Genomic DNA, 14294 nt, shown 5'->3' on the forward strand with positions numbered 1-14294 from the left:
GAAGACCCGTTGATGATATGGATATAACAAGGGAATAGCATGCATGGATGAAGTTGAAAGAACCAATTAGTTAGAGTTTCGTCTCTTTAAGATTTTTTTAAAAAAATAATTTTTTATAATATTTTATTTTTTTAATAATATTTTTATAAAAGAATTTTAAAAATAAAGTTTTAAATGAAAAATTAGTTTAAATAGTTTATCTTAAAATATAATTTTAAGTATTTCATTTACTTTTTATAATTTTTTTTTGAATAATGAAAATTTCAAAAAATAATTAAAATGAAAAGTTATTTTGAGAAGCTCTTCCTAAAATTCATTTTTGAAAGACATTTTTTTTAAAAAATATGAGATTTTTATCATGTTAAAATCTCTAATAATGAATATCTAAGTTATTGATCATGTCAAAATTACTTTTTTTAATTGATAACAAATAATTCTAAAAAATTTCTACTATTTTTTAATTAAATTTTCATAAAGATTATTTTTTTAAATATAAAGCTAAAATCATTTTTTTTTTTTATTTTAAACAAACAAAGTACAATATTCATAAGATATTTTCAATTTATAATTTCTTAAATTCTACAAAGTAGTTTATGAAAATATATATCTTATAACTTATAAGAAAACAGCTGATAATTTGTAAAAAAACAAATTGAATTTACTTAATTTTTTGTTAAAGAATCAACTTATACATATAGTTACTTATATGATAAATTAGTTATATGATAAATGTTTATATTATATAAATGTTTAATTAAACTATTTATAAAAGCATGACATTAATATAAAATGAATATAACTTTTTAATGTTCAAACAACGAATTTTCAGCAAAGCATGATAAAACATATCTAGTCTAGTATAAAAAACAATTTAGAAAAAATACAAGATATTTAACGGAATTTGAATTCTGAATATTGTTTTCAAACTTTTTCAGATACTCATATATCACAACAAACTTACATTAATATTGAACTTACATAATTATAATGTAGTAACTAATTAGCAGGTTTTATACACCAAGTTTATTTCCACACAATCAAACTTATTAGTACAATACAATTAACTAAGAAATGAATAAGTCACAAACAACTTTTTAGTTCTTCCTATGAGGCAGAATAGGGATACTTTGTTCATTCCTAAAGAAATTATCAGGATCAACCTTAGACTTAATTTCAACCAATCTATTAAAATTATCCTTAAAATATTCAACTCCATAAACTCTCCCTTCAATGTAACTATCCTTACCATTATGGTTAATTCCCAAATCAAGATCCTTATAATTAAAAAAAGCCTCTCTTGGATTTTTGGAGACAAAAGGTGTCATATATTTATGAAGTTTTCTAGTCAAATTTATATTATAATCAGCAACATCTTTTCCTGCCTCATTCCAATTAGCTTGATATTGAACCTTCCACAAATTACCAGCTCTATGAGGAAAAGGAGTTTCTTTTGATGAAATTTCAGCCATTTTTCCACCATAAGGATTAAAATATAATATTGCACCTTCCAACTCAATCATCTTCTTCCAAATCCCTTCCAAACCCTTCTTTGAAATTGGCTTCTTCACATAATCACTTTTTCTCTTCAAGTAGTTCAATGATTGTGGTTGTCTATCAAGCAAAATCTCAACTTTTTCTGTTAAATTTATATTAGTCCAAAACAGAACAGATTTAATCCAACTTGTTTCAATGCAATCACTTTCCTTCAAACCCAATTGAGGAAAACTCTTATTCATTAATGAAACAAGAGATTTTGAGTCACCAAGATATAGAGCTATAAAACTAGCCCTTATAGTTTTTGTACCATTTTTTGTAGTATTCACAACATCCATAATAAGCCTAATGAAAAGATCATTATCAATAGTTGGTGCCACATGTTGCCAATTATAAACTATATTTGTTGCATTTTCCTCCAAAGTTTTCCTAACTTGGAAAACAGTTACTATCTTAGGAACTTTCACTAACTTAATTTTGTAAGAAAGAACAACACCAAAGCTAGCACCACCACCACCTCTTATAGCCCAAAAAAGATCTTCACCCATTTCTTCTCTATCAAGTAATTTTCCATTAACATCAATGATTTGTGCATCAATCACATTGTCAACAGAAAGACCATATTTTCTCATCAAATTACCATAACCACCACCACTAACATGTCCTCCAACACCAACAGTAGGACAAACACCAGCTGGAAAACCATGAATTTCACTTTTCTCAGCAATTCTATAGTAAACTTCACCAAGTGTTGCACCACTTTGAATCCAAGCTGTTTCATTTTCTATATCAATATCAATTGATCTAAGATTGAACATGTCAAGTATAAAAAATGGAACTTCAGCTACATAAGAGACACCTTCATAGTCATGTCCACCACTTCTTATTTTCATTTGTAAGTTGTGTTTTTGAGCACAAATGATTGATGCTTGTATGTGTGAAACATGCAATGCTGTGATTATGAGAAATGGTTTTCTTGTTGTTGATGTGTTGAAACGAAGGTTTCTTATATAGGCTTGTAAGACTGAAGAGAATGAAGGATTGTTTGGTGTGAATATTGCTGAAGTTATAGGGTATGATGTTTGTGAATGGTTTACAAGGCAATGAATGAAAGTGTTGTGTGGTAAATTTGTAGATGATGCTATATTGCATGATGAAATAAAAAGTAGCACACACATGGGTGATAATAATAATGAAACTTGTATTCTATTTCTCTTATTATTAGGAGAAAGGAAAAGTCCCATTTTTTTTGCTTAATTTTGTTATTGATGTTGCTGTTATAGTAACAAAGAAAATATGAGATATGTATATGAGTCTCTTTGAGCATGATATGAATTGGTATTTATAAGAATCTCTAGGAAGGTTATATTGTTAGAGAATTAATGAAAGTATGATTTAGGTTACTTCATAATTTGACCAATAAATTTTTAGAAAAATAATACTATAGGTTACGTAACTCAATCATTCTTTGACTTTGCAAAATATGATTTGTCAATAATGTGTCACAATACATGCATATAGTATTATGATCAATTGTTGTAATATTTTATTGTTTAATTATATTTCGATATTATTATTATTATTATTATTATTATTATTATTATTATTATTATTATTAGGAGGGTAAATATCTATATATTAATTATATTAGTTATTTATTATTAGATTTCTAATGAAATAATAAATAAATTGGTATAAGAATGACACTAATTGTCTTTTAAAATAATCAAAACCCTAATTTGTTGTCACTCTATATATAGAATAAAATCTCCATTATACTCTCACACAGCATATTAATTTTTCTTTCAAATGAAAAAAAACGTCTAAATAAAAATCCAATTGAAGAAGAATCACAAAAAACAAGAAGTGTTTGTGGCATATCTCTCTTTGTCTAAAGATTGTCTCTCCTTGTGGATAAATTATCAAATATAAATACAAGTTTAAGTTTATATTTTAATTTTTTTTAAAAAAAACAACATGGTATTATATCCTTATTTAACACTTTTTCTTCAAATTTTTTAAAATATCAAATATATTAAATTATGATTTAACTATCTAACATGCAAACAACCTCTAATCGTATTCCACATAATCTATAATCTAAAACACGTGGAATTCGCTTCTACTCCTCGATGCATGTTTGTAGTAATTAACAAATTAAATTTTTATTTAATAAGAGAAGGGACTAATCATCATAGCACTAAGAATTCAACCATTATTATTTAATTATTACTTCCTCTGTCCTGCGATAACTATCCTTTTTTTTAAGAAAATTATCCCAAAAAATATATTACTTCCAATTTTTAATATTATTTTTTATTTTTATTGTATAGACAAATATTAGTGTCTACTAATTAATTGAAAAAGAGATCATTGTTAATGCCAAGATCGAACTCTAGATATCGTTCATGAAACATTTTCAATGTCTCATCTCTTACTAACACAACTTTAGTTATCCTTTTTCAATTATACTCGCTAATTAATATATCATGCACCACTTTTAAATTATCATTCTTCAATTTTATATTTATAATAATAGATATACACTAATGATTAATAAAGATAATGAAGTAAAATTATTATTGTTTTTTATTTTATTATATTTTTTTAATAAATGTAAAATGATGAAATGTGATCGTTATGTTGGAACATAAGTTATTTTATTTAGTTTAGTCAGTTTACACAATCTCAGTTGATTAAAAAATTCTAATTTGTTATTCAAATTATCTCAGCTAGTGGAATTTCTGAAATGGTTCAATTGTCTGGTCAATTAAATCCCCCGTCTACGCTATTATCCATTAATTGTACACCTCAACTTTGAATTATATTGTGTTTATGAGACTTTATGTTATATATACACACATATTAGAATGAAAATTGGTCATTTCTTATATATATATTGTACTTAAGGCCTTTGTGGTGGAGGTTGTTAGAAAACTTGACTTTTATATTATGGTAACCATTTGGAATACGTGTTTGACATTTTAAATTTAGTCATGCTAACACCTCGAGGCTATCTTTTGAATCCCGCTTCTGATTCATAAGTGATAAATGATATATCTAGAGATGTCAATTATTAACATATATCTATAAGTGAGAATTTACGTTGGCATGCATGACCACATTTAGATGTCAGCTGGTGAGGATATTGAAGAATTAAATCTCCTTAGGAATGGGCAAATCATCTCCCACCTCACTTTGTCTTTGAGAACATTACAATTACACTCTCATTAAATTAACCGCAAAGAATCAATTTAGTCTAAAAACATATCGTGAGATCCAATTTTATTTTTAAGAAAAATAAAATTAATTTTTAGTCTTTAAAATATTAAATCAAGATAATTTAATTATTACATTCTTAACATTTTATTTGGTAGATGATAAAAGAAAAAAAGAAAAAAAGAAAAATATATATATAAAATAAGATGATTATTTAATATATAGTTTGATAGAAAACAAAATTTATAAAAAAATGATGTAGAAAAAAAATATATTTAATATTTATTAATATTAATATTAATATTAATATTAATATTAATATTAATATTAATATTAATATTAATATTAATATTAATAAGATGACATAAATAACGTAAACAAAAGTTAGAAATTACGTTGGTAAATCTTGTTTTTACTTTCTTAAATAAAAACAGAAAAATGAAATGTTATCTCTTTTTAAAACATTATTACTTTGATGAATGAGTATTATTGTAACTTGATTTATTTACTTTTTAAAATTCTCGATTACTCTTATTTTTTCCTTAAGAGCCTTCCAAAGGGCATTGCCACAAAAGAAGACACTAAATTTATCAATTTAAAAATATTTTCATGCATTTACATATTATGAGTAAAAATTATATTTTTATACTTTTTATTGATTGTAATAAATATTTATTTTATTTTTTTAATTATTTTTATCATATTTAATTTTTGCTTAAGTAAAAATTAAGAAAATGGATCAGCCATATTTGTTAAAATGGATTAGACATATTTAGTCATATTTAATATTTTTAAATTTTGATTATAAAATTTATTTCATTTTATAAATATACATATTTGTTTTTTAGATTTAAATATGTTTTTTGTTTCTGTAAATATAATATTTTTATTTTATTTTGATCCTTGTATTTTTTTTTGTTTACATCTTTGTAATATCAAATAAAAAATTTATTTTTGGTCCTTAACGTTAAGTGGACGTTACAGAAACGTTAATTGACAAAGAGAAATAGTTTTTTGTCCCTGTAAATATAATAGTTTTCAGTTTTAGTCCCTGAAAAATATTTTTTTGAATTTCATCCATGCAATGTTCAAAAAATTTATTTTTTGTCCTTAACGTCTCTGATGAAATGCAATAATTTGTATAGTTATTTTTATAAGATACTTCTAAAAATTTATAGTTAATTATTTTTAGTTACCTTAATTTGTATAGTTATCTAATAACTTGTTGCGGAAAAGTTAGTTCAAAGTGTTTTGTAAATTTTTTATTTTATTTTATGTACCTTCATGGTTAGTTTGTAAGTAGTAATCGAGAAATATTAGTAATATATAATAAATCTTTGACTTTTTTCTCAATACTATTCAGTATTTATTAATTCACTAATCAAATTATTTATGTAGAGCAAGTGTTTAGTTAAGTCACTTAATCAACTAATTTAAAAATATAAAACAACATACAAATTGATCTTTATTAATAATAAACTTATGCCAAGTAATATTTAAAATATTTTCACTTTAATAATTTAAAGTTTATTAATCTTCTGTTTTATTTATTTATTATTATTAAATTAATTTTCATTTTCTGTTTCAAAAAAATCACTAATTATTTATACATTAAATAGTAAAAATATTCGCAAACAACATAAAAGTTCAAGATTTTAACTCGAATCATGGTATCCAATCTAATAATATTATTATTTGTGAGTTGACTTAAGTTTTATAGATAACTTATTTTCAAATATATTCAACACATATATATTAATTCTAGTAATTTTAACAATATAGTTAGTAAAAACTTTACAAAACACTTTGAACTAACCTTTCCGTAACAAGTTATTAGATAACTATACAAATTAAGGTAATTAAAAATGATTAACTATAAATTTTTGGAAGTATATTCTAAAAATAAGTATACAAATTATTGCATTTCATCGTTAAGGACAAAAAATAATTTTTTAGAATATTGCAGGGATGAAATTCAAAAAAATATTTTTTAGTGACTAAAACTAAAAATTGTTATATTAGGGACTAAAAACTGTTTCCTTTTGTCAATTAACGTTTTTATAACGCCTCCTTAACGTTAAAGACTAAAAATAATTTTTTATCCGATATTACTGGTACGTAAACCAAAAAAAAATTACGAGGATCAAAATAAAAAAAGTTTATATTTACAGAGACCAAAAATATATTTAAATTTATTTTTTATTTTATTTTATATCATATCAAACTATTAAATATTCATCTAATTTTTTATTCTTTTTTTCTTCTTCGTCTTTTATTCTTCAGCCAAATAAAATGTAAAAAAAACATAAATTAAACTATCCAAATTTAATTTTCTCAAAAACTAAATGATACCTTTATTTTTTAAGATACTAAATTAAATCTTGCGGTTACTAAATTGAATCTTCACTCTAAAATTAAACAAAACTATACAAAGGTTTACTAATATTAATATAATTAGTATTTTTGTCTTTTATTAAGATTTGAATTCTAGTAATTTCACTCTCAACTCTTTTAACTTGCTTAAATCACAAATTAATGATTGAGCTACTCAACTCCTAATAGCAAACATGCATTATGGTAGATATAACATCTTGTTTTTTCGAGACATTAACTAACGGAATTTTAAACGTAAAAATACATATTCGTTTTTATTTATTTATGATTATCTTAAATACTCATTTATCTTAAAGTCAATTAATAATATTTTTAGTTATATTTTACAAATAGTGAATCAAAGTATTTACAATCACTAAAAGTAAATTTAATACGTTAAACAAAAGAAACTCTTAGAATCAAAACTATTGATGTTTTACTACCCAAACATAAATTCTAGTTGGTCATAAACTTTGGACTTGTGGAAAACTCACCCAACAAGTCTAACCCCAACAAAAAGCATCTTGGGGCTTCCCACTACATGTTATTGTACTTCATTTCTCCTATTGGATTGACCGTGACATTATTCAAGTAACACTATGTGTGACTTTCTGTCAAATGTAAGGTCATCCCCAAATAACAAATACAGAGCAAATATGCAAGCATATATAGTTGTTATAACAAAAATATAAATAAATAATATATTTCATTTAACAGTTAAAAGTCACAACGCACCAAATATACAAATCAACCAAAATGCACAATCTATTTGTTAGACTATATGTCAATGCATGATTCTGGAATATCGTCTTCCCCGCAAGGGCTTCGTGGGTCCTTCCAAGCAACACCACTGACTCAAAATCCCCGCAAGGATCTGTGAGCTCCAACCAATTATGGACGCACCACACAACTTTGGGCTCCAACCAATTATTAATATTCATTTTGAAGATAACACACAAACAAAACCAATACATAACATCACAATACATTTATATCACATATAATTCAAGTAGGAAGACGTATGGAGTGATGCCCTTACCGTTACTAAAGTTGTATTTAGAATTATGCTTCACAAACTCTTGTCTCACTCATTTCACACCTACTTATGTGCGAGCAGGATTTCTCCGTCTCTGAACTTCGTTTCGCCGATCCAACCATTGAAAACGTGGATCTGAATGTTGCGAACCTTCTGTCCAAAAATCAGCCCGATCCAACGGTTAACGAATGCGTAATCGATGTTTTTATGATACTGATTTAACAAATTCGGGAATAGAATTACTCCTCCCTTTTCTCTTTTGGTAGTTGCCTTTTCTATCAAAATGGTATCCCTCTCCTTCTCAACTGAACCGTTTTTCTATATCGCAAAACATTTTTAAATGGAAGACATTTGTTTTATTCATTTTTATAACTGGTATTAAGTGGATATTAAAGTAAGGAAAATGGAGAACGTGTAGTAAGTGAGGAACTTGATATTAAATTAAACTAGATTGTAACCCGTGCGTCCGCACGGAAATAACGATTTTAATAAATAAATAGTTATATTATATATATATATATATATATTAAATTTTATAAATTTTATTGACATTAAAAAAATAAGTTGACTTAAAAAAAATAATTTACAATAAAAAAATTTAAAAAAATCTAATTTTAACTTAACTTAAAAACTACTTTTTTATAGAATTAATAAAAAGTATAACTCTAACACCAAGACAAATATACATATACAAATGTTATATAAGAGGATAGAAATATACATATACAAATTTACAATTTTTTGAGACAAAATTAAGAAACATAAACAATACAAAATATATATATACATAACAAAATAGTAATCTTTTTTTATAAATAAATTAAGATTAAAAAAATTTAAATTTTATATTTACTTAAATAAATTATTAAGACAAATATACATATACAAATGTTATATAAGAGGATAGAAATATACATATACAAATTTACAATTTTTTGAGACAAAATTAAGAAACATAAACAATACAAAATATATATATACATAACAAAATAGTAATCTTTTTTTATAAATAAAATAAAATTAAATTAAAAAAAATTTACCATTTAAGTAATTCGTGTGAACGTATACTCCAGAAAATTGTTAGAAGCACAAACAAATACATAGTTCCTTCAGCAATATTAATTGAAGCAACAAACTTTGATGAAGAAATTGAAGCAACGAAATATGATTTTTGTTTCAGACTGACATTGGATAAAGATGAATAACAAAGTTTTGGTAAAGAAAATTTAAAAAAGGAATTGTATATACCGAGATAATATGAATGATATTTATAATAGAGAAACAAAAAATGAGAGAGTATTGAAGAGAGACGGTTTACGGAGTACGAGAATTAAGAAAGAAAATATGAGAGAATTAAAAGAATTACTAAAATAAAATAAAATAAATTAATTTGAAGAGGTGGTTGCTAGTGTTTAAAAAACAATTCCAAAAAGTGTTCCGTTGTGGTGGGTGTAGTTGAACGTTATTCTTTTTCTTTTCTAACTGACCACTAAATTTTCAACGGTGAAAAGTAAGCCACTAAATTCTCAACGGTGAAACGTAAGTAGTGGTGTAGTGTATTTTATTTTTAATTCATTCTTTTATTTTTTTAATTGGTTACTAACTTTTCAACTGACGCATGGTGTATTTTATTTTATTTTTAAAAAAGTGTTCCGTTGTGGTGGGTGTAGTTGAACGTTATTCTTTTTCTTTTCTAACTGACCACTAAATTTTCAACGGTGAAAAAGTTTCAACGGTGAAAAAGTAAGCCACTAAATTATCAACGGTGAAACGTAAGTAGTGGTGTAGTGTATTTTATTTTTAATTGATTCTTTTATTTTTTTAATTGGCCACTAACTTTTCAACTGACGCATGGTGTATTTTATTTTATTTTTAATTTTTTAATTGGCCATAAATTTTTTAATTAAATTAATTTGAAGCGGTAGTTGATAAAGTAGTGTTTGAACAACACTTACCTTCAAAAAACTGGTAGTCGTGTATTGTATTTTATTTTTTATTTTTTAATTGGCCATAAATTTTTTAATTGGCCATAAATTTTTTAATTAAATTAATTTGAAGCGGTGGTCGATAAAGTAGTGTTTAAAAAACACTTACCTTAAAAAAACTGTCAAAGTAGTCGTGGTGTATCGTATTTTATTTTTAATTTTTTAATTGGCTATAAATTTTTTAATTAAATTAATTTGAAGCAGTAGTTGATAAAGTAGTGTTTAAAAAACAGTTACCTTCAAAAAATGTCAGTCGTGGTGTATTGTGTTTTATTTTTAATAAAATCTTTTATTTTTTTGGCCATTAACGTCTCAACGGACACATGTATAAGGTCGTGTAATTGAAGTTTAATTTTATTATTAAAAAACAAAATTTGCACGATGAAGTATTATTTCTATTAATAGAAACTTAATATATTCCTAACACTCTATTTGGCTGACACGTGGCAAGCTTGCCATATTATCATCTTTGCTTTATTATAATGTATAGATGGGAAAAATGTGAGTGATATTAAGTGGGGAAAGTGGGTAACGTATATTAAATAGGGACGTGACATTTCAAGTCAGTCATGAAACTTGTTTTTATGCTTTTACTATTATTATTATTATTATTATTATTATTATTATTATTATTATTATTATTATTATTATTATTATTATTATTATTATTATTATTATTGTTATTATTATTATTATTGTTATTATTATGATTACCAAAAATTAAAATAATATCATCTATATATATATATATATATATATATATATAAAGTAATTCTGTAATTAGTTATTCTGTTTAATAATTTAATACGATGAATTTTATTAATACACATTTTTATTAAATTTTAAAATTATTTAATGCTTCAATAAATAATTTTAAATAAATATAATAAACTTTTGAAAAATATAAATAAATATCAATGATTAGATTACAATGGTATGATTCACCACAAAATTATTCCTTGAATCAACGTATCTTGGTAATTTAAATAAACCCCACAAAAATGCAATATAAATTTTGAAATGTCAAAACTACTACCATCTATCACAATTTAGTTGTTATTTATTTATTAATTAAAATGAAAATGTATTTCTATGTTTGGTCTATCCTAAAATTATGAACATGATAAATTTAAACAAAAGATAATAGATACAAAGTATTTTCTCCAAATACTGATATATAGTTTTCAAACATGCTATTTGTAATCTTTCTTAGCTATATTCATACATACTATGTAAAAAAGAATCAAAACAAAAATAACTTTCTTAGCTAACATTCAAAATATTGAAATAGTTTTGAAAAAATAAAAGTACACAACAACTTTTCACATACGATAAGCAAAATTGAACACATTATACTTACAATAAAACCAAAGCAAACAGAGTAACACCCAACTCCAACAGAAATTCCAATTAATGTGTAAATTGGATATCAATACTATCTCAAATAATCAGTCAAATTATTTATACATGTGTCATGTAATCGTTTTTGTTTTACATCAACAAAAAATTTCAATGTGTCAATTTCCAACGGTTTTTTTTAGCATAAGCTACTTCTTTTCTTTATTTAATTACAATTTAATATTTTGATATTACCATAATATAATTATTTTTCATAATTTATGTTGGTGACATCCCTATATATATATATATATATATATATATATATATATATATATATATTTATTTATTTATTTTGTGACATTCAACTTTTTTATGTAGATGAAAACTTTGCAACAATTAACAATGATACCACAAGGTCACAGGAATATATAGTTTGTAACTTGTAACTTGTTTTGTGATATGGTTTTAAATCCATGAACAAATCACATACATATTAATGACTAACATTTATCTATATAAATATCACGGCCATATGCTACTCAAATCTAATTTTGTCAACAAGTGTTTTTAATAAATTATACGAAAATATGATTCTCTTTATTTTACACAGTATTGTATTTGTGTCATATTTTGTGTTAAATTTTGTGTTCTAATAACATTACTCTCTTTTTTATAAGATTCATTCGACTTATAATTTGATCAACAAAAATTGATCTATTTGACCATATTATGAATCAAATACATTAATTTTTGTTGATAAAATTATAACTCAATTATCTATTATAAAAATAACAAAAATCGAAGGGAATTATTTATAAAAAAAAATTACAAAAACAGCTACTACAAGTATAAAATAAACTAAAATTTTCAACTTAAACGTCAACATATGTGAGTTGTGAATTTTATCTAGAGGTATAATTGTGAATTTTATATAGAGATATAAAAATCAAATCAAATGATCTTATAATCCCAAAAATTTAACCAAAACTAATTAAATTATATTGATATTTCTTTATGAGTAATTTGAGTCCAAGTTGAAATAAGCCAATTATAAATTCGACATTTATTGATTTGAGATATAATTAATCGTAAATTTAAAATAGATCGCATAATACTCAACCACACATTTATCTTTTATCAATACTATGTCAATATTGATATCTTAAATAATGTGTTGTGTTTAAATATATTTTTAATAATTTCATATATATTATTTTTGTTCTTATAGTTAAGAAAATTTTATTAATAGTGTAAAAATTTAGATTTAATTTGTACGCATCGACAATGTAAAGATATTTTAAATTGTCAGTTAATCATAACAGTCAAATTAATAAAACAATTTAACTTTTATTATAATTACTTTTAAAGTCACACTTATGGATGATTATGATATGTTGACAGTGTAAAACTTTTTACATTTACAAAACATAACAATTAAACTATAAAATGTTAGTGCTTGAAAAATAAATAAATTTTTAGAAATGAATTTTTAATTATTAAAATTGTCAACTAAAATTTGATCTGTTAGCTCTATCTTATAAGCATTAAGAATTTTATCGTCAATATATTTTTATAAATTTACGACTTAAAATTTTTATATACAATACAATATTATACCTTTTTATATATCCATTAAAATTTTAAAAATTTGGCCACCTTAATATTTGTGTTCAAGCTCCGCCATTATTCACTTCAACTTAATTAGATTGTGGTTGCTCATAAAAAAAATAAAAAAAATATGATGGTTTAGTCATTTTCTCATAAACAATTATCACTTGATGTGTCTTAGTGTACACACAATTATTTATTTTTTATACATTGTACACTATTATTAATGATTCTAAAGTTAAAGTTTTCACGTACAACATTTTATTTTTAAATCATATATTTTATATTCCTTTTTGTGTCTACTCTAAGAAAAGTAGACAATTATTTCTATTTTTTTTTTCTTCAATAGAAATATTGAATGTTCTTTGATCTTCTAAATTTTCAGTCATAGTGATATCTCATGGATATCAATACCAGATTTTTAATAAATACAATAATCCAACAAAAATTATATTTTACCTTAATAAAATAATATGAAAGAATCACCACTTTAATTTTAAAATTATAAGAAATTGTGAACACACTTGTTGAAGTTGAAACTAACAAAGTTGAAAATAATATTAATATTCATCTTGAAAAGCTTCAATAACATTAGTTTCTAAAAATAATTATTGAAAATAAAATTGACAAGTTAAAAAAAACAAATGCAATCGATCATCTAAAATTTTAAAATATATATATATTTATTCCATCAATTAGATTAACAATGCATCTAAATTAATATTATATTTATGGATTAATATCTAGTGACATATAAACCCACCAAACAAAATAAGCTTTAAATGTAAATGAAAAAAAAAATGTTTAACAAAACCGTACCAGAATGCCAAAAAGCATAACCAAGTATCAAAAGAGGGAACGCATGAAAAAGTTGATGACATACACCATCTATTGTAATCAAAGGAATTAGAAGAAAAAAAATTATTCAGTTACAAAGACACTAAATAATTTAAATTAGAAAATTTATTCTGAATGAATTCCTAAAAACCATGGGACAGAGAACTAAAAAAGCATAAAAAATAATCTACATCTCTAGATATATCATTTATCACTTACGAATCAGAGAGGGATTCAAAAGATAACCTCAAGGTGTAAGCAACACTAAATTTAAAATTACTAGTTTGTAACCCGTGCAGCCGCACGGAAACAATGATTTTAATAAATAAATGGTTATATTATATATATATATATATCAAATTTCATAAATTTTATTGACATTAAAAAAATAAGTTGACTTA

General features: G+C 23.6%; 1 protein-coding gene across 1 annotated transcript; it reads right to left on the reverse strand.

The window, feature by feature from the left end:
* Window positions 1-915: 915 nt before the first annotated feature.
* Window positions 916-2814, reverse strand: LOC101508898 (berberine bridge enzyme-like 8). The gene has a single exon (XM_004486437.4). It carries the CDS (start codon window positions 2736-2738, stop codon window positions 1095-1097), a length of 1644 nt encoding a protein of 547 aa, XP_004486494.1. The 5' UTR covers window positions 2739-2814; the 3' UTR covers window positions 916-1094.
* Window positions 2815-14294: the final 11480 nt, after the last annotated feature.

The sequence above is a fragment of the Cicer arietinum genome, chromosome 1 (assembly GCF_000331145.2).
Source record: "Cicer arietinum cultivar CDC Frontier isolate Library 1 chromosome 1, Cicar.CDCFrontier_v2.0, whole genome shotgun sequence".
NCBI classification, from domain to species: domain Eukaryota; kingdom Viridiplantae; phylum Streptophyta; class Magnoliopsida; order Fabales; family Fabaceae; genus Cicer; species Cicer arietinum.

Bases quoted from the DNA above. Each gene is read 5' to 3' on its own strand.
- LOC101508898 (XM_004486437.4), bottom strand. From the start codon at position 2,738: ATGGGACTTTTCCTTTCTCCTAATAATAAGAGAAATAGAATACAAGTT.